This window comes from Alosa alosa, chromosome 14 (assembly GCF_017589495.1).
Source record: "Alosa alosa isolate M-15738 ecotype Scorff River chromosome 14, AALO_Geno_1.1, whole genome shotgun sequence".
In the NCBI taxonomy this organism is placed as follows: Eukaryota; Metazoa; Chordata; class Actinopteri; order Clupeiformes; family Clupeidae; genus Alosa; species Alosa alosa.
In genome coordinates this window covers 4,624,059-4,644,788 of record NC_063202.1, presented here as the reverse complement: position 1 = coordinate 4,644,788, position 20,730 = coordinate 4,624,059, and the positions used below count along the sequence as shown (strand labels likewise).

Sequence of the window (20,730 nt, the reverse complement as noted above, 5' to 3'; positions counted from 1 at the left end):
CTATCCACATCTCTCAGTGCTATGCTTTTTTTCTCCTTATATTTCATTTCATTGCTCCTGTCTGAGGAAGGATGCGGGGGGGGGTTCATTAGAAGGCAAAGCTCAGAACAGAACTGTCTGGCAGAGAGCAGGGGGAATAAATTGAGCCTGATCTAGTACACTGCATTTTGAGGAGGCCCCTGGATTAGCATATCTGTGCAGCGGTCCAGAGGGAGAAATGTGTCAGGGCTGACAACTAGCTGAATGTCTTCGAGAAAAAAATTCCTCTACTGACACTGCTGCGGGCACTCTTCTTCTTTTCTCTTGTGCTGCTACCCCCTCCCCTCCCCTCTCCTCCTCTCCCCTCTCCTCCTCTCCTCAGCCTGACTTGTCTCATCTGCCATCTTCTCCTCTCCTCTCGTCTGCTTTTCTCTTCTCTGGCAGCCAGATATTGCTGCAGCCTGCTCGGGGATGCTTTAAGGGCGGGAGCTGCTTCTCCCTTGGCAGTGCAGCAGAGCAGGCAGCAGCAACAGCAGGGCTTGTTTAACGGTCAGCTCAAGTGCAGAGCTGGAAGGAAGAAGGGAGAGAGAAATGGAGAGAGGAAGAGAGAGAGGGAGGGAGGGAGGGAGGGGGAGGCGAGCTGAAGCTTTCCCGCGGTGCAAGGGCAAATGAAGACATCTGTGTGTGTGTGTGTGTGTGTGTGTGTGTGAGTGAGTGTGAGAGGGAGACTGAGAGGAGAGCGAATGAGCAGTGTGGATGGGGGAGGGGGCTGAGGGTTTGCAAATGTCATTCATGTGAAAATGTGTGTTTACGAGTGTCCACCGTATATGGTTGGAGATAACTGGCCGGGCTCTTTTTTTAAATGACCAAATCGTCGGGAGCTCTATTTAGACATGGTCAGAGCACTCTCGGCTTGGCTCGCAGTCTGTGATCACAATGCCAGCAGCCAGGGGGGGGAAGGCAATGCTGCAATGCCTGGCATCTGACACCCACATTTCCCCATCCCCATCCCCCCCATCCCCCCTCCAATCCCTCTGTCCTCTCCTCACTCACATGAAAGAGAGCCTGTGAAGTCTCACGGGAGCCTACACACAGTGTGGGCGCGCACACACACACACGCCGAACGAGAGAAAAAGAAAGGGAGGGGGAGAGAGAGAGAGACAGAGAGAGAGAGAGAGAGAGGGATTGGGAGAGAAGGGTGGGTGAGGCTCCTGGCTGTTAGCTCGCAGCTTTCACTGAAATCTATTACAGCCCCTGACACTTAACTAGAAAACTATCCTGGGAGTGCTGTGGCAATGTAATAGACACACAATAAGAGAAAAAGACAGGGGGGGAGAATGCGTCCCTGTTCCCATTTCTCAATCCGTAGCACGCACTCTCGTGCTGCACACTCGTGCACACTCGTGCAGCACACTCGCGCCGCACACTCGCGCCGCACACTCGCGCCGCACACTCGTGCCGCACACCAAACCACGGCAGTCTTGATCATCCTTGTTATTTCCTACCATTTCACCATCTGACATTAAACAGTCAAACGCCGTCTGAGCACATTTCAAACAGTGAATTTCAAACAATGCCTGAGTGGCTCACAGCCATTGCGTCTGGATGATGGGACCATCAGAGGATGTTAAAAAAAAACGACAGCCCACCAACCCCCCACCTCCACCACCACCACCACCCCCACCATCACTACCCCCACACACTCGCAGACCTGAGGAGAGGGCAAGGAGGGAGGATACAGAGGAGCACAGGGAGGAAGGGGGAGAGAGGAAGTGATTAATCTGGCACCCATGTTGCCTGCTCAGCATGCTGCAGGTGGAGTGACATTGATCCACTCGCTGCCGTCCATCCGTCTGCCTGACAAAGGTAACAGGATTGTTCATAAAAATGGAAATCGACTTGGGCTTCCATTCCTCAGCGAATAATACCAGGCGCTAGACAGAGTTGTTCAGGAATATGTCAAAACACAAAATTAGAGCCTGATAAAAATGCATTGAAATTCCAACACATCAGTCAGTTAAAATGTAGCCTCTTGAATTGCACAGATATTTTTCAAAACATGACATGAATATTCTGCCCGAGGTATCTGAGAAAATAACATGCTTTCTGCCAATATGGCTTGGTAGAGAAGAAAATTGGGTACAATGAAACACAGCTTTCAACATGGTACAGAAACCACACCAAAAGGCTCTTAGCGTTTGAGGTCCCTACTGGCACTGCATCAGACAGACCAAACTGTATGTGTGAGAGAGTGTACATATGCTTGCGTGCGAGGCTGTCAGGTTAATGGCGGGCGGGCGGGCACATGTGGCCCTGCATACAAATGGTACGTGTGGCCATGCTGCGCATTAGATGACTTAAAGGGTTAACGATTTAATCTGGTGTCTGGACTAGCAAAGGGCAGCTGCTACTGGGATGCTTAACTGTACGGAGCCCCAAGCACAAGCACATCCACAATAAAGCCACACACAGTATCATCCCAAATGTAATCGCTCAGACAAAGGCGCTAACCTCAGCCCTTGCCTGCCAACAGCGCGGGTGGGATGCCAGCAGCAGCGGCAGCAACATTCGGCAACGCGAGTGGCAGAGAGTAAGCATTTTGATTCCCAGAATCCATCATTTTCTAAAAGTAGCTTGATGCTTAATCAATGCCCCCACCAGGGCTCCCTATCCTTGGTGCGGAGCCACAGAGGAATGCTAGTGGTTGCTCCATCAAATGAGATTGATTTTTTCCCCCTCTCTCTCCCCTCTATCGAACGCATCCAACTTTTCAGGGCAGCGCCCCCCACACCCCTCACCTTCCCTCCCTTATTCATTGGAGGCTCTGTCATTATAGTGTGTCTGTGAGAGAGTGATAGATTAGTTGGGTTGAACACGGAGAGCATCCTCCACAGACGAGGAAATAATTGCTGTAAAAGCTTTCTCCCATTCCACAGAGCAATTTAGCTCCTAGCAGCGGTATGTAGTGCTTTACTGATGCAATTACTGATGTGGACTATGTCTTCATTTGATAAGGCAATATGAAGGACACTTGCACATGGAATAAAATAGACTGCAAGTCTTTTAGTCAAAAATTTCTGTGTATAGGAAATAATGCTGCACACAAGCACTCTAATGGCAGGGAATGACAAATATCCCCTCAGTGGCAATATGTCTATGAAAGACTAACACAAAATGCTGGAGTGGTGCAGTGAAATCTGTATCTTTATCTTAACTGAACATATTCTCCATTTTCCCTTGGCACCTGGGGAGTAAGAGGACCTGGTGGCCCACTCATTAAAAGGAAAGATAATACACAAACAGTGTGGTTGAAACGGTTTCAAATCAAAGCACTCTTCCAAGTGTGTGGGCGCGAACACAAAAAGTAGGTCATTTCAGGTCCTTGAAAGCAAGCCATAAATTAAAGTGGTGCACTAGATAATTATCAGAGGGGTCCGCTTACTGAAGGGGGTAGTGGGGATTGTGGGAGAGATGGCGTTCACAGAAGCCCCCTCTTTATTCCACTCCCTACCCCCACATGCAAGTCCAAGTCCAGGTTGCTTTTGTGGGGAAGAGAGAAGAGGCAGTGGAGTGACGGGAGGCAGCAGGGAAGGGCTGAGCCTCTTTGGGCAGCCCCCTGGAAAGATGCCAGTCTGCCGTCACAAGCCATTATACACACACAGCCAACTGGAGCCAAAGAACTCCGGCAGGCAGCGCACACCACACTGAGTCAGGCCACCGCGTTCCCGAGGGGCAGACTCCGAGGGGCAGACTCCGAGGCACTAAAAGGCTTGATTATGAGCTGAAAAACGACATCAAAAACTACAGCAGCAGCAGATGGGAACGGGGATAGTGTTGCCGTGGACTCGGATCGTTTGGCTTCTCTATTCAGCAGAGGAATGGCCTGGGAAAAAAAATTGACATGAGCTGCAGGAAACCACAACTGTGGCAGCACTACAATTATACCACATTCTGGCATTAAAGCGCACGCTGATCAATCATTTGATAAAAAAAAAAGAAAAGTGACACTTTGGTCAATAAATTTCCAAAACGATTGAAACCGCAACTGAGCTCTGCACTGTCCAAGACAAACTCCCTTCGGCTGATTGGTGTAGTGTGAAGCGAACACGGTGCCCCTGAAACAAGAGTTGAGTGTGGTGTGTGGTGTGAGTTGAGGGAGTACATGGGGGTTGGTGCAGACGCTGATTAAAGTATGGCTTTAGCTGCAGACTGGAGGCTCATGTCCCAGGGCTCCCATCCCCCCGCCTCTGGCACAAAAGGTGGTGCGTTGCCTCCCACGGACAGGACTATCCTGTTGAGATGAGGCTGATCCCGGGCTGAGACAGCTACAGGAACCCCCCACAGAGAGTAAATACACCAACGGCAACAAACATATCGCTGCCGTCTGTGGCCACACTAGAGATATGAATCAGGGAATCATAGTATTATGTGAAGCAGCAGCAAGTCTTCTAGTTGCTTCTAGTGTACTGATGGACCATTTCAGACAAGAGAGTGGTCACACATTTTTAAGAATGGAAGGCTTACAAAACTTCCTACTCTAAAGTATTTGCAAAATAACATTCTAAAACCTACATTTCACCATCAGGATATTAATAGGTCAATTTATAAGATACAGTAAACTCTAGCTAGCTAGCTAGCTTCAGAAAAAGTTTGCCCATCAATTCCCTGGCAAAAGATAATATGCAAATGGTGGAGATGCTTCACATTTAAATTCTAGCCATGTAAATTGTATCCTACGAGGCATTCAGTAATACCCAGATTTTGCTGTCAACAGTACATGTCATCAAACTAGCTTCATAAAAGATTAATACTGAACTGGTGCAAAAGCCTTCAGTGAACACTTCTAAATATACTCTCAGAGTACATGCATCCAGAACAAGACTTAACTCTTACCATGAGGGATATCTGCCTCAAATGGATAACAAGCAGTCAAGGCCTTTGCAGAAAATTAGTTCCGCAGATCCATCACTATCCACGAGTCGTAAAATGTTGGTCTATAAAGCAGTCTTTTCTTGCCGGCTCATTTCTAGGCTATTGTGTTTCCTTGCTTTTGTTTCCATCCTTTCTGCTTTCCATCAAAGCCAATACACAGAAACCCCAGTAACAACATGGGCTCAATATGCATATCATTATGATCTTGAAAGGAGACTGACGCTTGCAGCAGGTGGAGAAATTGATTTATACTACCAGCAATTTCCTCCCCCATCACTAATGCACTAATCAAATTCTGGTTCTCTGACTCGGCTGCAGTCTGAGCGTTATGGGATTTGTGTCAGCAGCACAGCTTGCAGTACTCTCTCAAACATGCTGGAGCACATAAAAAAAGAAATCGAAGAAAAAAAAAAAAGTTTAATTATACCCGTCTCCATCTGTGGTCATACTTTTGTGCTACAAAAAAGAGAGACAACAGTGCTTGCTTGATTGCTAAAATCCAGTTCCTATGGCCACCATTCACTGGTGGATGCTGCAGGGAAGCTCTCTTTGATGATTCAAGCTTAATTAGAGAACGGGAATGCCTTCAACACTGGCCTGATTGTAGTTGACTTTTAAGGGAAATTCCTGTCACATCTCAAAGCCTCTGCAAAGAAAACTATCCTTTCATTGAACTCGGGGCCCGTAGCCGCAGTTTGACTTGAGCAGCGATAGTGACGGCACAAAGAATCGGCAGGCACATCAGTGCTGTGAGAGCCTCTTATCGCCGCTTACGAGATAAAATTGCTCGAACATACTTTTCACCGCGCCGCTCAAAAGAGAAATGTATTAGTTCACCTTGAAAGGGGGCTGAGCCGTGTCTTCTTTGTTATGCACTTCCAGTAAGGTTTTCAAATACCAGGAGGAGGATATAAGGCATAAATGCCAAAAACACTGAAGTCTGTATATCTAATTAGAGCCCTCTGTGAGGTAGGATTCAACATGACCACACAGAGCAAGAGGGAACAGCTTGTACTCTTCTCGATTTCCTTTCATGGAATCCCCCTCAGTGTGCTGTCCAGCGCCCGTGAAGGGCGTCAAACAGAGAAGTGAGCTCTCCGATGACACTGCCCGTGGAAAATTCAGGAGACAAAATAGTATGAGAGATAGTGCAGGATTTTTTTTATTGTAGCACGTAATCGCGCTGTCAAATCTTGATGGTCCACAAGGCTTGGCCTCAGCCAAGGTCTGTGTCTTATCTACTGAGACTGGGATGTTGGCAGTCTGCTGCATTGTACAGAAGCCACATGTGTCTTAGCAATCTGTACTTGGCCCAGTGAACCTGCGAGCTAATCTGACAACAATCTCTTCTGCGGCAAAAGATATTTCCTATGTGGAGGCATATGTGGGTCAAGGGGGGAGGAAAATGGAGTAAGTGCGTGACAGGTGTGTGGAGATTTTAGGTCCCGGGGAATGTGTGTGACCGTTGTGCAATTTAAAAAATGCATGTGGGCGCAAAAACAGCCTTGAAGGGTCAATTTAAAAAGCTGTCCTTTAGAGCTATAAAACACTGAGTCCTACTGGCTATATTGTCTACACAAGTGTATACACGAGTGGTGGGGGCCACCACTTAATGTCTGTGCATGATTGCCGCACATAATATTTACTGGGGGCTTGGATGAGTGTCTGGGCTCTCTAGCAATTTACGGCCTGTCATGCACAAGGTACCTGGTTATCGCATGTCTATCTCCCTGCACTCAGGATCGGCTTGCCTGCTTGCGGCGAGAAACATGTGCTCTTTGGGTCTCCTCAGCGGCTGTGATGTGCTAATGCAGTATTCATGGCGAGGCATGAGGGAGAGCACGGGACTTAAAAGCTCAAACTTCTCAACGTTGATCAGAGCTCAGCTGTGCCCTCCCACCCTCTCTCTCTCTCTTACTCTCTTTGACTCACACACTCACTCATTTCCTCCCTCTATCGTTTTTTCTCTCTCTAAAGCATTCATTTTTAATCAGAGCTTAAATGGCCATCTTGGCAGAGGTTGGGAGCAATGAGTCAAGGGATTTTGCCTCGAGTAGAAGTGATGTAAATATATTTAAAGAGAGATGAACACAAAAATAAACAACAGCCAAAGAAAAACACAAGAAGAGTTTTGCCTCTTGCCATCAGGCTGGCCAAATCAAATAGATACCGGAGATAATTTTTCCCATCAGTTTGGCTCATCTGTTTGGTTTTTGAACAAGCTGTAGGTCAAGTTGTTCTTACTGTATATATTCATTTTTTTTTTTTAGGAATTGAATTTCAGCGCAAGGACTATGCCCCATTTATTGTGTGTATTTATGTCTTTATTTATTATTTATTGTTTTATGTAATTATGTGTGTATGGGTGATGACTACTTGTGGTGAACCAATTTGCCCCTTGGGGATTGGAGATTATCCAATCCAATCCAAAAGTATACTTATCGTAAGAACAAAAAAAATCTAATTATGCGAACCCTGACTAATGTAAAACGTTCCACTGTACCCACTGTGTCAGCTTATTAATAATTTTGCATTCTTTCATGTTAAACCCCCGAAGGACCCTCATTAGATACATGTTTTGCTGACTGTCAGTCTGGACATTTATGCCAAACTTACTCAGAGAGCAGTCTCCCCATGCTCCGTATTTACTTCTGACAGATTCCAGGAGCATAACGACATGACTTTCCAATGTTGCTCATCATCAATGTTAACTGTTGGCCAAAGCATAGATTTGTCCAAAAACAATGTTCTAAATGATTGTCCCTACATCCTATCAGTATCACAGATATGGCAGGTTTGCCTGTTCTGCAAAATAGATTAGGAACAGAAAACATGATATGCTGACAATATTATGAGTTGTAGAGTGCTTTTCCCTGGAAACAAGGGAGGCAAATTAAATGAGGATTATAGTTACATGTCAGTCAGCACATTGGATATTTGTTTCCTTTCCCTTTTTCCTGAATGCCTTTCATTTGTCCTCTAAATAACATTCTCAGACAGTTAGGCATTTAAGATCCTAATATTCCAACGATCTACTCTGTCGCAGGAGTTTTTCCCAATGTCACCACTTCACCCAGACTGTTAATGCTCTATGTGGAGTGAAATGACATTTTCTTTTAAAATGTAGATTAGTTAATTTGTTGAGTTCAGATAATGCTTAGTGCTGCAAAACAAGGGCGGTATACACCAATACGATGACATTTCTTTCTGCTGACATTTTACAGCATTCAAAATGTCAGCTTCTAAGTGGTTATGATTGAAGGGCAATTTTTGATCCACAAGGGCATATTTTGAAAGGTGTAGTTTTGTGCTTGGCGACACTCAATTTCCTTGTTGATTTAAATTCCCTTACTCCTTATTATCAATAAATATTATCTCCCAAAAAAATAAGAATAGTTGCATTCTATTGCACCATCACAGCTCCTGAGTGGCTTGCAAAGACCCATCTTTCACTGCAGCCATTTCTATTTCAAGCAGAGAAGCACTAGAAACATCATACATTCAACACTACAAGCATCATACATTCAGACAATCTGTCAACTCCATTCAGGCTTAGTTTGGAGTTGGAGCCATTCCACCACACCATAGGTCATTCAGCAGGGACCTCGGCCTTCAATGCTTCTTTCAGAAGTCCAGCTACAAGGCTCGTCATCTATAAAGTGCCCCTGGACCTCGGGCAACAGGGAGGCTGTTGCGCATTTGTTGTTTTTTTCTCCCAAGAGCTCGAGGTGCCTGCACTCGCTGACTGCATGGTATTATTTATTTACACAGTCGGCTGGTCTGACCCACACTTGTAATGAGTGGCTGGGGCATTGGTCCGTTTCCATTCATGGCTAAATGTCAGCCAAGCTCCTGGATCACTGCTCAACCATTCCACAGCCACACAGGTTTGTTTGCTTGGTCATTACAGAGCCTGTGAAACCTGGCCTTCTCCCTCTTTGACTACTGGTACATCCCACACGGTTTCCATGAACACACAAACACACACACACAAATCTAAATTTAGTCCGACAAGCGCTGCATAAGAGGTGGCACATTGCTGATGGAGGATCACAGCACCACACTGTCCACGGAAAATGTTTTAGTTAGAGGGTGAGGAGAGGCAGCCTGATGTCTTGTCTGGAAATGTGCTTTGGCAGGCAAAATGTTTTTTGAATCCACAGGTCTCGCTGGGCTTGACAGACCCATGCTTGGAAAAACAGTCTTTAAATGCACTTCCTTACCCTCGGCTCACAGTTGAGCGATCTGTGAAAAAGTTTCTTCTTTTTAGCACTAAAACCTGAGCAAATAAACACACTGTACTCATGCTACCTTTCCTCAAAAATAAAGCTATCCAACTGTGTAATATAAGAGCTGTCGACAGCCAAATCCCCACTTCCTAAGCCATGATAATCAACAACAACAAAAAAATTGATCCCTCGCATAACAATTAACCACTCCAGTAGACAAAAAAACTGATCAATGCCAGATTGAGATAATAATAACAACTGATGTTGGGGGAAAAAAATGGATGAATACTCCACACACATATCAGATCTCTCTGTCTCTCTTTTCCTCTCAGAGGAGCACTCCATTTAAGTGGTGAGCAACAACGTCTTTGCAATCCCCATATGATACAGCCATAAGCTGAGGCGGAGGACTGAGGGTGACCCTGCGGTGGTGGAGCAGCTGCTGCCTGCTGGCTCGCCTCTCCGCCACATGAGTGGCTCAGCCTGCTCTCTGATGCTAGCCATTAGCTGTGTGATAGATCTGTAATAAACATGGGCTGTCACCTCTGAAGCCTGCCTCACATTTCCTGGGTATTATATACTGCTGCCCTCTCCACATAACCGCCAGCCAGACCCCCCTCCCTCCCTAATTCAACAACCCCCATCCCTCCCTAATTCAACAACCCCCATCCCAAACACACACACTTTCCTCAGCCAACCCAATTCCCCATCTCTCCTCTTCTCTCCTCTCTGGTTCACCAAACCTGAAACTGTATTTCAGCAGCGCAGCCTCCACAGAGCACAAAATCCCCCCACCAAGACCTCAGCAGCCAAGATGGCCCTGGAAAAATGCATGAATATAAAAAAGGAATCCATGAATAAATCAAGAGCACTTCCCTTCTTCTTTTTTTTTCCTCTTTCCACCCCCTCCCACTCTCCCGGAGGAACAGGATGAGTTCGAGAGAAGAGAGAGACAGAAAGAAAGCGAGAGCAGAGAGAGACAGAAAGAAAGAGAGAGCAGAGAGAGACAGAAAGAAAGCGAGAGCAGAGAGAGACAGAAAGGAGAAGTGGTGGTGGAGGTGCAAGGGGGCGCGGGGGGGGCATCGCTGAAAAGGAGAAAGAGGCGAGAATGTTAGTCAATTGAGCACACAAGTTGCTGTCCCCAGACTCCAGTTGGCTAAGGTAACCGGGAGGTGATGACTGCACAGACGCTGGTTACCAGAGCACGCCAGCCGCGGCTCCCCGGCTCCACTGCGGCACTCTAGTTCTCCCGAGCTGCCACCGTACTGCTCACCCACATGCGCACCATCTGACGGTGAACACGCATGCATATTTTACAGCTCTTTGATATCTACTTTGGAAATTCAAATCTGGTGCTCACATGGCAGCAGGGAAGCGCCTTGAACTGAGCACCGACCAAACACACTTATTCACAGCTCTGATGATCAGGGTTCCTTGCCTTTAGGCTATGGCTGTTTTAACACATCTGCTTATTTTATCTTATTTTTACTGATACAACACAGCTGACATTGATATGCCCCTAGAATTGAAAAACCTCTCCGATCAATTTATAATTATCACAGAGGGTGCACAGGAGCAAGGACACCCAAAAATGATTTTTGAAAATATGACAGAAAGAGATGAGTAAGGAGCCATGGCACGTATTTGAAAAATCAGGCTCAATAAACCAAATGTGCTTCAAGTGGGCAAAGTCAAACGGACAAGAGCCTGCACAAATTGGCAGAGGGAGGTTGTCAGACCTGCATGGCAAGGAGGAGAGCTCGACAGAGAGCTGTGATGACTTGAGGCATATTGATTCTGGTCAGGAAGGAAAAGGGGGGGGGGTGATATGGGGTGATGTAGAGGTGGTGGTGTCCTGGTAGTGGGAAGGAAGGGGGTGGGGGGTGCTGAGGAACAACCTTTAGCCTTTAAAGGGGCAGACGCCTGACAGAATCGCTGACTCGAACCTGCAATATTCACACATGGGTGCAGCCACTTATCAAAGCTGCCTGTGATGGCTCTTTGCAGCAGAGGGTGACCTTCACTGCCGAGGCGAGCATAGTGGGGGAAGACACAGAGATACCAGGAGCTCAATCAGCTAGAAAGCTCCCAGCGCACAGGCTCCTTAAATGGAGTCTCATTAGCCTGCCGAATGTACATTTTTATTGCCACATAATAAAAGACCACTAGCCTCGCGCAATTTTGAATGTCAGCAGCTCCTACTGACACGAGGGAGGATGGGAAGAGATAGGCCTGCCGCGCTGGGAACCAGACGTATGATGTTTCAGCGCGATATCTTAAATGCTCTTCAGAAATCCTTTAGCGCCCGTATATTGAGAGGCTATTAGCCTTCCGTTGCGGCTCAATTTACTCACATTGCCCCCGGTTGTTCTCAGGTTAAGGTCTGGAGGTCAGGGGTTAACCCTGCACATTCGCATGCCGGCCTTTATTCCCCCCTCCCACCCCCTTCTCACAAGCTTGTGCACGCCTTAACTGAAAACATGCATCAGCCAACAACCCTTATCCTTTATATCCCCAGACAGTACACTAAGAATTACGCGTAAAAAAGGGAGGCGAGAAGAACAGCTCACAAAAGAGGAGAAGCAGAGAAAGGGAGAGGAGAGGTGAATAGTATTGGGACATCCCTGCTGTTCTTGTACACCACAGCTGCCCCCGGACACTGTATCTAATCAGAGTTGGTGTAAGGTTCAGAGAGGTCTTAGGATAGCTGAGGGAACCCATGGAGTCAAGAGCCCAATTGAGAAATCCTGGCTTGAGTCATGGGCGAAATTACTACACAAGCCACTGATGACGGTAGAAAAAGGGCTGTTGGGGGACACACAAACACAAAGAGCCCCTTCTAAGGTCTTGCTCTGTGTCTTGTGGTTTCTTGTTTGATAGAGAGTTTGGTTTCCTACTGTTAACTGAAATGCACACAGTGGGCTTTCGGTTTTATACCCCTATGACAACTGCCAACCTCGAAGAGAAGTTCTTTGTTCAGGAGATTCACTGACATACGGTGTGCTTTTTAAGGCTTTGTTTTGTTCAGCAAAATGTAAGTCAGCTGTAGGTTAAGTTGAAACACATGTAAAAATCTGCATGAACCAAGCATAATTCACAAAAAAACTATTAATTATGAGTACACAAAAAACAAAATTGGAGAATAGTGGTAATGGGGAACACCTTAAACTTGTTATTTATCAATTTACACAAAGAAAAGCTTACCTTACACAATGTATTAGTTACTGAATATCAATTGCACTAGCACACTTGAACCTCAACGTAAATTCAAATGGAATAGCTGAAACAAGCCAACCATAAACAGACCTGGGCAAAGTGTGCCTTACATGGTGTGGTGCTGGGATTATTTTCAGGGTTTCAGGATGTTGGATAGGGGTGGGTTTAAAAAAAAAAAAAGATTTTTTGATGTGTTTACTACTGAGATAGGGAATATACTAAAGTGCTCAATTATGAAAGCATTAGAGTTAATATCCCACACAGTGTTTCACGTGGTCTTAGGCATAGTTAGCCCACAGTGATCTAGCTACATAGCTACTGTTAGCAATGTAAGGGATAATGGACGACATGGTGTTCGGTTCACATTAAGTAATGCACATTCGAGGTAGTAATACAGCGTTTACCTGGGTTGTGCACAATTCGAATTGCAATTCTGCTTCCTGTTTGCTACCTCAATTGAAATGCAAGTGAAATTCAAGAATTGAATTGGAATTTAAGAGCCAGTTTCAGTTAAATTCTGGAATTTTGCACAAGCCTGGCATTTACACCTCGTACCGTAATTTCCCAACTATTAGCCGTGGCTTATACATTGATTTTGCTAAATTTCTTCAGCTAGGAGGTTAATACACAGGGGCAGTTTATGATATTAATATGGTTTTGTTTCTTTTAACTTGCATAAAACACTGTCCTGCGGCTTATACGCAATACGGCATAACACACTTGAAATTACTGTAATGGGAAATTCAATCAAGCAGTGGTATAAGCAAAGTTAATGTTTCCTTACCAGGCAAGCTCTCTTACAAAGTTAATAGACTGTTCTACGTGAACAGTCCTCATGATCAGAAATGACATGGCATGGACATTCCGAACAGTCAATGTCTATGTAACTGTCAATGTCTAATGTAGGCTATGTCTACTTTATACTGTATATTTTTTACTTTTGGTCACGTCTCTGATACACAGTTGTTAACTGCAAATTAATTGTGACAATCAACAGAATGTATCTTTTCCTGGTGTTTGCTTTCTTATTTACCTTTTGTCATACATAAAAATGAATGTAGGCTGCTTCTGGACCCATTCTTAACATAAGCATTCATAATTTCATTAATGCCCTGTAGCCAACAGTTTACAGCATTTTCTGAAAATAATTTCATATCCAAACAAAACTGGAAATGTAGGCCTATCTGAACTGAATCCATATCAAATCGTATCAAATGGATTTAAGGCCTTGAGAATCCAAATTGATTCAGGAAATCTGTGCCTATACCCAGCCCTAGTGTCAGACAACTCCAAGCCTGATGGGCCATGTGCCTCATTAACTGGCTAACACAGTTATCAAATGTTTATTTTGTGCAATGGTCATGTCAGCCAACTGGCTGATGTTGATGACTACTTCTATTTAGGCTTAATCTTTTTCAATGAATTAATCTTCTTTCCTTCCAAAACGACTTATCGATTGATAGAAGTGAACATATACTGTACATTAGTATACTATACTAAAGTATTACTAAAGATGAATGTTCTAATTAGATTCTGAATAGCTTATACATCATGTACTGTGTAGATCACTAGGGATTTAACATTAGTCCCCCGACTTTGACTCTGCCCTCTGTCCTTTGACTCTGTACATTCATGGTAATGTGTGTGTGTGTGTGTGTGTGTGTGTGTGTGTGTGTGTGTGTGTGTGGAACATGAAAAAGGACGGGATAAATGAGCTAAAAATTCCTTCGACAGCAAAGCAAAATTTCGAAATGGCTGGACCCACAACATGAAAGAGGCAGTACATACAGATCTTGTGTTTCCCTTTCATGGGGAACTTTACTATCAGCTCCTGGGGGTTGGAACAAATGAAGACGAATGGTGCCGCCGACTCCTCGGAGATCTGGGGGTACTGCGGTGAGAAAGAAAGCAGAGAAGACAAAGCACTCTATTACTATGTTTCATTAACACCCCTCTCCAATGTAGCTGTGTCCTGAATGGGAGCCTCTTGCTCCCTCACTGATGTAAGATATGAGAGACAAGAAAGAGAGAGCGAGAGAGAGAGAGAGAGAGAGAGAGAGAGAGAGAGAGAGAGAGAGAAAGAAAGAAAGAGTGGGTAAGAAAGAAAGAGTGAAATAGAGCAAGAAAGAACGAACAGTGCAGGTGAGATTGACACATCCATAACAACAGAGTCATCTTTTCAATCTGCCGAAAGGGGGGAACGGCTCAGGAGGCTTTATTTCCTCCCCCCTGTTATCAGGTGCTGGTATGATTGCATCTCAGCAGCCAGGAAGCGGGGGGCTTCTTTTCACAACAGCACTTGTCATCCCTCCCCGAGCGTGAGCACTGGCGCCCGCTCACGCCGTTGCACACAAACCGTGACGTGCAGAGATTACCGTCAGGCGTAATTGCAGATGAGAGGCATCCAGTGGGACTGTGGATTTATTTTGGCTGTGGGTAAATTACAAAATTGGAAGTACACAAAAGTGACATGAACCTACAATGAGGTAGATCCACAACAGAGAGTGATAATTAGGAGCGTAAGGAACATTTTCAACATCCCTTAAAGGGTTGTTACTCAGAGAGTGTGAGGAATGCTTAACAGCTAGCTGCCCTAGCCGAGTTTTTTATACATCACCTTACATTTTCTTTACATTACAATCTAGGCATCATTACTATGGTTACTGCTACTGTATTCAATGACTGGCAAGTTGGAATATAAAGCAATCAAAACTCTCCATTTTGTTCATTTGCCAGTTAATGTGTTCAGGTCATGGTTTGTGTCTCGGGCTCTACTGGGGCCTTTGCTGGCATACATCTGCAACAAAGGTGTCACAAACTAAACTAAATGAACTTTACAAAAGTTACACTTGGCTATACTTAATACTATAAAAGTCAAATATTCATATGTCCTATATATGAAATACAAAAAAAAGAATAATGTCACATCCATTAGCATGAATAGAACGTTTTCATGATGAAAATATGTTGTAGAGGAAAAAGTAACACCCGACTAAATTAAACATATTTTACTTTGGGGTGGTTTCAAGATGTCTGTTTCTTGGTAACACCAATATATGCATGAATAGAATTATTTATTTAAATTTACAATTAAGTATTTATAGTGTAATACAGAATGCTATACACTTGCCTCTAAAACAACTAAAGAATAGGTTGGTCTTAAGGCGTTCAATACTAATTTGTTATCAAAATATTCATTAAAACGCATACTGTTTTAATGTACTTTTTAGAGTCCTCCTCTAGATCTCTAGATGGAAGCAAAAACTAAAGCTGTTTCAAACATAACATAAAGGTGTATAAATAACAAAAAACTAGGGTTGGGCACCGAAACACGGTTCTAATATGGCACCGGTGCAGACGCAAATGGTAGTAACTGCATCGAATAACAACGTGGATTTCGGTGCCTCATTTCGGTGCTTAAAAAGCGTTTTTTTATTTTTATTTTTTTATACGAGGCATCACTGGATGTCATGCGCCATCTCTAATGTCTTGCTCTGATAGCAACACATCCAGACACAGTTAGCTGCTAGCTAACGTAAACACTGGATGTATAAACCAGAGGAGTGCACCACGTAGGCGAGTGGACAGTGTTTGACAGCTTGCCTGAGCCCAAGTAGCTTACTTTAACACGATTTCGCAAGCTCCTGTCAAAATCTAGCAGTGGGCCTTCCTAACTACACACAAGCAAAAGGCTATGAAACAACAGTAGCCTATATGTTACACAATATCCTTGCTATCGTAACTCGTAACCTATTTCCACCGTCTTGCGTGTATGTGTCACTTAATATCCATTTCTAAACAAACCAAGACAGCGGACTCCTATAGAAACGCAACCACCCACAACATAGGTGTATCTAAATTAGCTATGTACCAAAAATGACATTTGACCGTGACTCGAGGAGCTGTAAACAGTGTTGTAAGGCGGCGTGTACACAACCGCTTGGAGCTCCAGTGGAATTTTAAACAACAACGTTGTTTTAGAATTTCTGAACAAAAGTGGTGATAATTGGGGGTGTTATACGATAATGCGCTAACTGGCATTTATTTAAAATATTATCAGCAAAGTTGTAAGGTGAAAACTTTATTTCACGGTGTGTTCTAAACAACATAATGGCATGATATTAATCTGTCATGTGCATGAGGCCCATATAGCATCAATATGAAGATCATGTTAAAAGTTCGCTGGCAAAAACATATAAGGTTAGGCTACATACCTGATGTCACTGAGCTTTCAAAGAGACTACAAAACCATCTCCGTAGTTACCGCTAATTAAACTCAGCTGACTGGTGTTAGCCATAGTTGCTGTTAAAATGCCTACTAGGCTAGCACTGGGAATCTAAACACTTCAACACCGACATGTAGCCTAACATGTTCAAAACTATTGCGTGTTATGGGTTAAGACATGAAATTTCTTGAAGCATTTGGGAACACACTGAATTAACTGTTAGTCCCTGTTCCCTGTTAGATTAGCTTGCTTGCAAATGCTGTACGTTGTCCATGACCTGGCAGTTCTATGGCAAGCGGTTTTAACATACCTTATGGCAAACCGCCTACACTGGGTAAACTTGAAAGCAGAGCTTACCATTGTGTGCATTTCGTGTACCGTTTCGGCACCGGCACCGTTTTAAAAGTATCGATTTAGCACCGGTATCGGATAAAACCCAAACGATACCCAACCCTACAAAAAACACACATTTTTTAAAAATATACACAATTACAGGCAAAACCTGTGGAAAAAGCAAATCTCAGCTGCCTTTTCATTCCGACCAAAACACCAATGCACCTGTTCATGATACTTCTGTACTCAACTCTCCAGCATTTTCTTGCTATAAGCAAAGAATGGCGAAGGCTAGAGTCCGGTCTCCTCTATAAGCATTAAAAAGGGGCAAAAATCCTGAGGAAGACTATCCCTCTCAAATTGGATTGCAGATTGCCTTCCAAGGCTCTGTAATAATTTTCAAGTACCACTAATGTACCTTAACATTGAAAATTTCCACTCTGTCTTTTAAATAAGCTTCATGATAAGCATGTCATTGACCACTGACCTCGCTGGTACAATTTTAGCACCATTATCTCACACACTGACATTAGCCTAGAGCTGTGCGTGTTTCCTGGCTCTACGCTCTGGCCATCTCATTCTGGACACCTGCAACATATTACCCAATTAGATGTCTAACATTATTGTGATTGCCCGTAAATATTTTCTTCCGCAATTAAAATGGAGGATTAGCCAGGCCGGTCTGGACTGGTAGAATTGTACAAAAGAAGAGAAAATAGCGACCTTAAGCCATAACATCTTTCTGAAATAAATTGACTGTGTAAAATGACACCTACACATCTTTAGCCTTTGCCCATGTTGAGACTACAACAAAATGGAGTGACAAAAATGACCAAGCCAGCACATTCAACAGGAGAATTCACACACCCAGTGGAGCTGAACAGTTGTTTTTAGATTTTCCACCTTTGCTGAAGTAATTTTGGCTCACTGCCAAAGTTGGCAGCTCATGTGCGCAACATGCGAGTGCCCCCTCCTTACTCCTGGTCCACATATAGATTTCCCTGCGGTCTGCCCACAGCCAGTCCAGACCAGGGGCATAAAAATGTAGCAGAGACATTTTAATAAACTCCCTGCTAATGTCACTAGAGGCGTGCCATTAAATCCTGGCAAAAGCCGGCCAAACCTCAAAAGCAAGAGAACCTGAAATAATACTGCAATGTAAACACCTAATAAAAGGCGCATACAGTGCATGCTATGTCAAATGACACGCAATTACAGAGTGGGAGTGGGAGTGGGAGAAAAAGAAAGTCAGTTCAGTAAATGCCACCCGAGAGTCTGAAATGAGGCAGAATAAAATGTCAACAGCTTTTCATTCCAAACAAAAATTAGCATCTGTTTATAGTAGGTACTGAACTCTGTATTTGGAAAATTAATGATTTTTTTTTTCCTGAAGTGTGACAAAGGTGTGAATTTAATTAAACACTGATTTTGTGTAATGGCCCATTTCATTCAGAAGCCTGTGCTAAATGAAAAGATAATTCCTACTGCTAAGTCACCCTATTGATGTGTACCGCTCATTGCAGGGAAAACGGTAGAAAACAATCACTTTTATCAGAGGATGATGTTTTCATCCAAAGATGAAAGTAGTGTCAATCACTGTACACATGCGTGGTGTACTGAGGCCTGATTGGTGACATCTGAGAACAGCCAAGATGCCTTCAGTGCTTTTTAATCCTCCACTGCGAGTTCATCATGATTCACAGCTGTTGAGTGGGTCAAACTCTGAATCTCAGATTCCCTCTCCCCTCCCTCACAAATACGCCATGTAATTGTTTCAATACTGATTTAATCAAAAGGGTGTGACATCATCCAACGTTACAATAGAGTTCTCATTTTTCCCTCCAAAGTAGGAGTAAGGATCTCTGTAATAACTGAAACAGCAAACCAAAATGGGAATGAACCGAAAGATTCCAATCAAGAAACATCAATGATCAATGTAGAAATGTGCTTATGGAGCAGGTGACTAAATTTTTTTTAACCCTATTTAATTGTGGTCCTGTGTCACCACACAGAGAAAGAGAGAGTGTAGGAGAGAGAGGGAGAGAGAAAGAAAACATGAGTGGCCCTTGCCAAAGAACATTACATGATTAGAGGGCAGAGTGAGTCCAGCCACAACCAGACAGCCCACCCATGTCCTACCTAACAAAGGCAGCCTGCATGGCCTAGCCCTGCTAAGAGCCCCATCTCCCCCTCTCTCTCCTATGCCCACCCCCACCCCCAGCCAGAGTCCCAGCCATAGCCCCAACCTTCCTCTTCTTTAACAGAATCAGTGGAGCAATGAATCTAAGAGTTTGGCTGGCCCCGCTCACTCACTCGCTCGCTCGCTCACTCACTCACTTTCCTGCCTGCCTCCTTGCTCTTGCTGCAGTGGCCCTGGCCTTTCAGCTGCTGGCCAGCAATTACGAGGTCGAGACAAGCAATCTCCCGCGCGGCGGCTGCAGTGCTAATGGGGCTGTGTGGCAGGCTGGGGTCCGCTTGGCTGCACACAATCTCAACTCCACGCCGCCGCCACCACCACCCGTAACACCACCATACACCCCTTACCCTGTCCTCCACCCCCACCCAAAAAAACAAGCCCTCATTGGCAGAGCTTCCACTGATCGGCTCCACCGAGAAGAGGCCCTTGTGAAACGAGGGAGAGAAAATGGAGGGAGGGAGGGAGGGAGTGTGGGAGGGACGGTGGAAAGGAGGGAAAAAAAGAAAGAGGGAACAGATCCACAAAAGAAGAAGGGGGCTCAGTCAAGGCCCGCTTCACACTACTTAGGCAAAGAAAAAGGAATCAGCTTGACTCATCTACCTCTGGGTGACGGGCTCAGCTGTGCTGATCTCTCGCCAGCAATGGGACTCCAGCTCATTGGAAGGTGCTTTGCAGCCCAAAATACCGGATAAACGCATGTGGGAGAGTGAGAATTGGATTTGGACTGACCAACTCGCTGCTGGACCAAATGACAGGGACATAGCTGAATAATTTAAATCATCAAAGCATCCACATTTTATAAAGATAATACACGCCTCTAATGTAAATGTGCAGCAGCCAGAAGGGGTGAGCAATTGTTTCGAGCGTTCCTTATTTCTTTATGACACAGGCCATCTGGAAGCCATGTCAGCAGTCCTCACTTTCATATTCAATAACAGCAAACCACAGAGCCTTTATAACAGTAGCTATAAAAAAGGTCTCCTCTGTGCAACGCCTTCCTGACAGACTCTCTTGGCCGCCCTAGTCCATCATTTGGACTGTATAAGTTCTGTAGCTATTAATATTTAACGGCACTTCTTCACACAAAGAAACAACTGGTGTCAAGTTGGAGTGTTCATGAATTATACAAGGGGCCCCAACACTGGCATTCGTGTTTCTACATAATTAATGTTCCCGACACAGGGAAATACACGGGCAGCTTTTAGGGTCTCAGAGATGGCCATCGTGTCAGTCAAGGCCACTGCTCTACTGCTGAGCTTGGTATGTGTGTATGTATGTGCGTATGTGTGAGGTGAGAGGTGGGGGGTGAGGAAGAGTCATATTTCCTGCTTTCAACTGCACACCATGTTATTAAAAACGAGCTTAGAAAAAGGATCAAGTTACGTAATGCACAAACGAGATGAGCCTAAGTTAGCCTAAGTTAGGTCAACAAGGCAAACTAGTCTTTGAAAGGGCTATTGTCACCCTGTCCCAAACAGGACATAGTCAGACATTCAACAGAGACTGGCTTGTCTGTGTTACGCAGTGTCGTACGAGTCGTGTATGCAAAAGGAGGAAGAGACAAATTAGCTCTTTCACAGGGTGACGAGAGTTGCGGTGAAGTCATTTATTTTGAGGT

General features: G+C 44.6%; 1 protein-coding gene across 1 annotated transcript in view; it reads right to left on the bottom strand.

The window, feature by feature from the left end:
* The window catches only part of trip4 (thyroid hormone receptor interactor 4), a 47,381-nt gene that overhangs the window by 7,145 nt on the left and 19,506 nt on the right, over positions 1-20,730 (bottom strand). Inside the window, exon 12 of the mRNA XM_048262707.1 lies at positions 14,145-14,247. Coding sequence (XP_048118664.1) covers positions 14,145-14,247 — 103 coding nt within the window. The remainder of the gene's footprint in view (positions 1-14,144; positions 14,248-20,730) is intronic.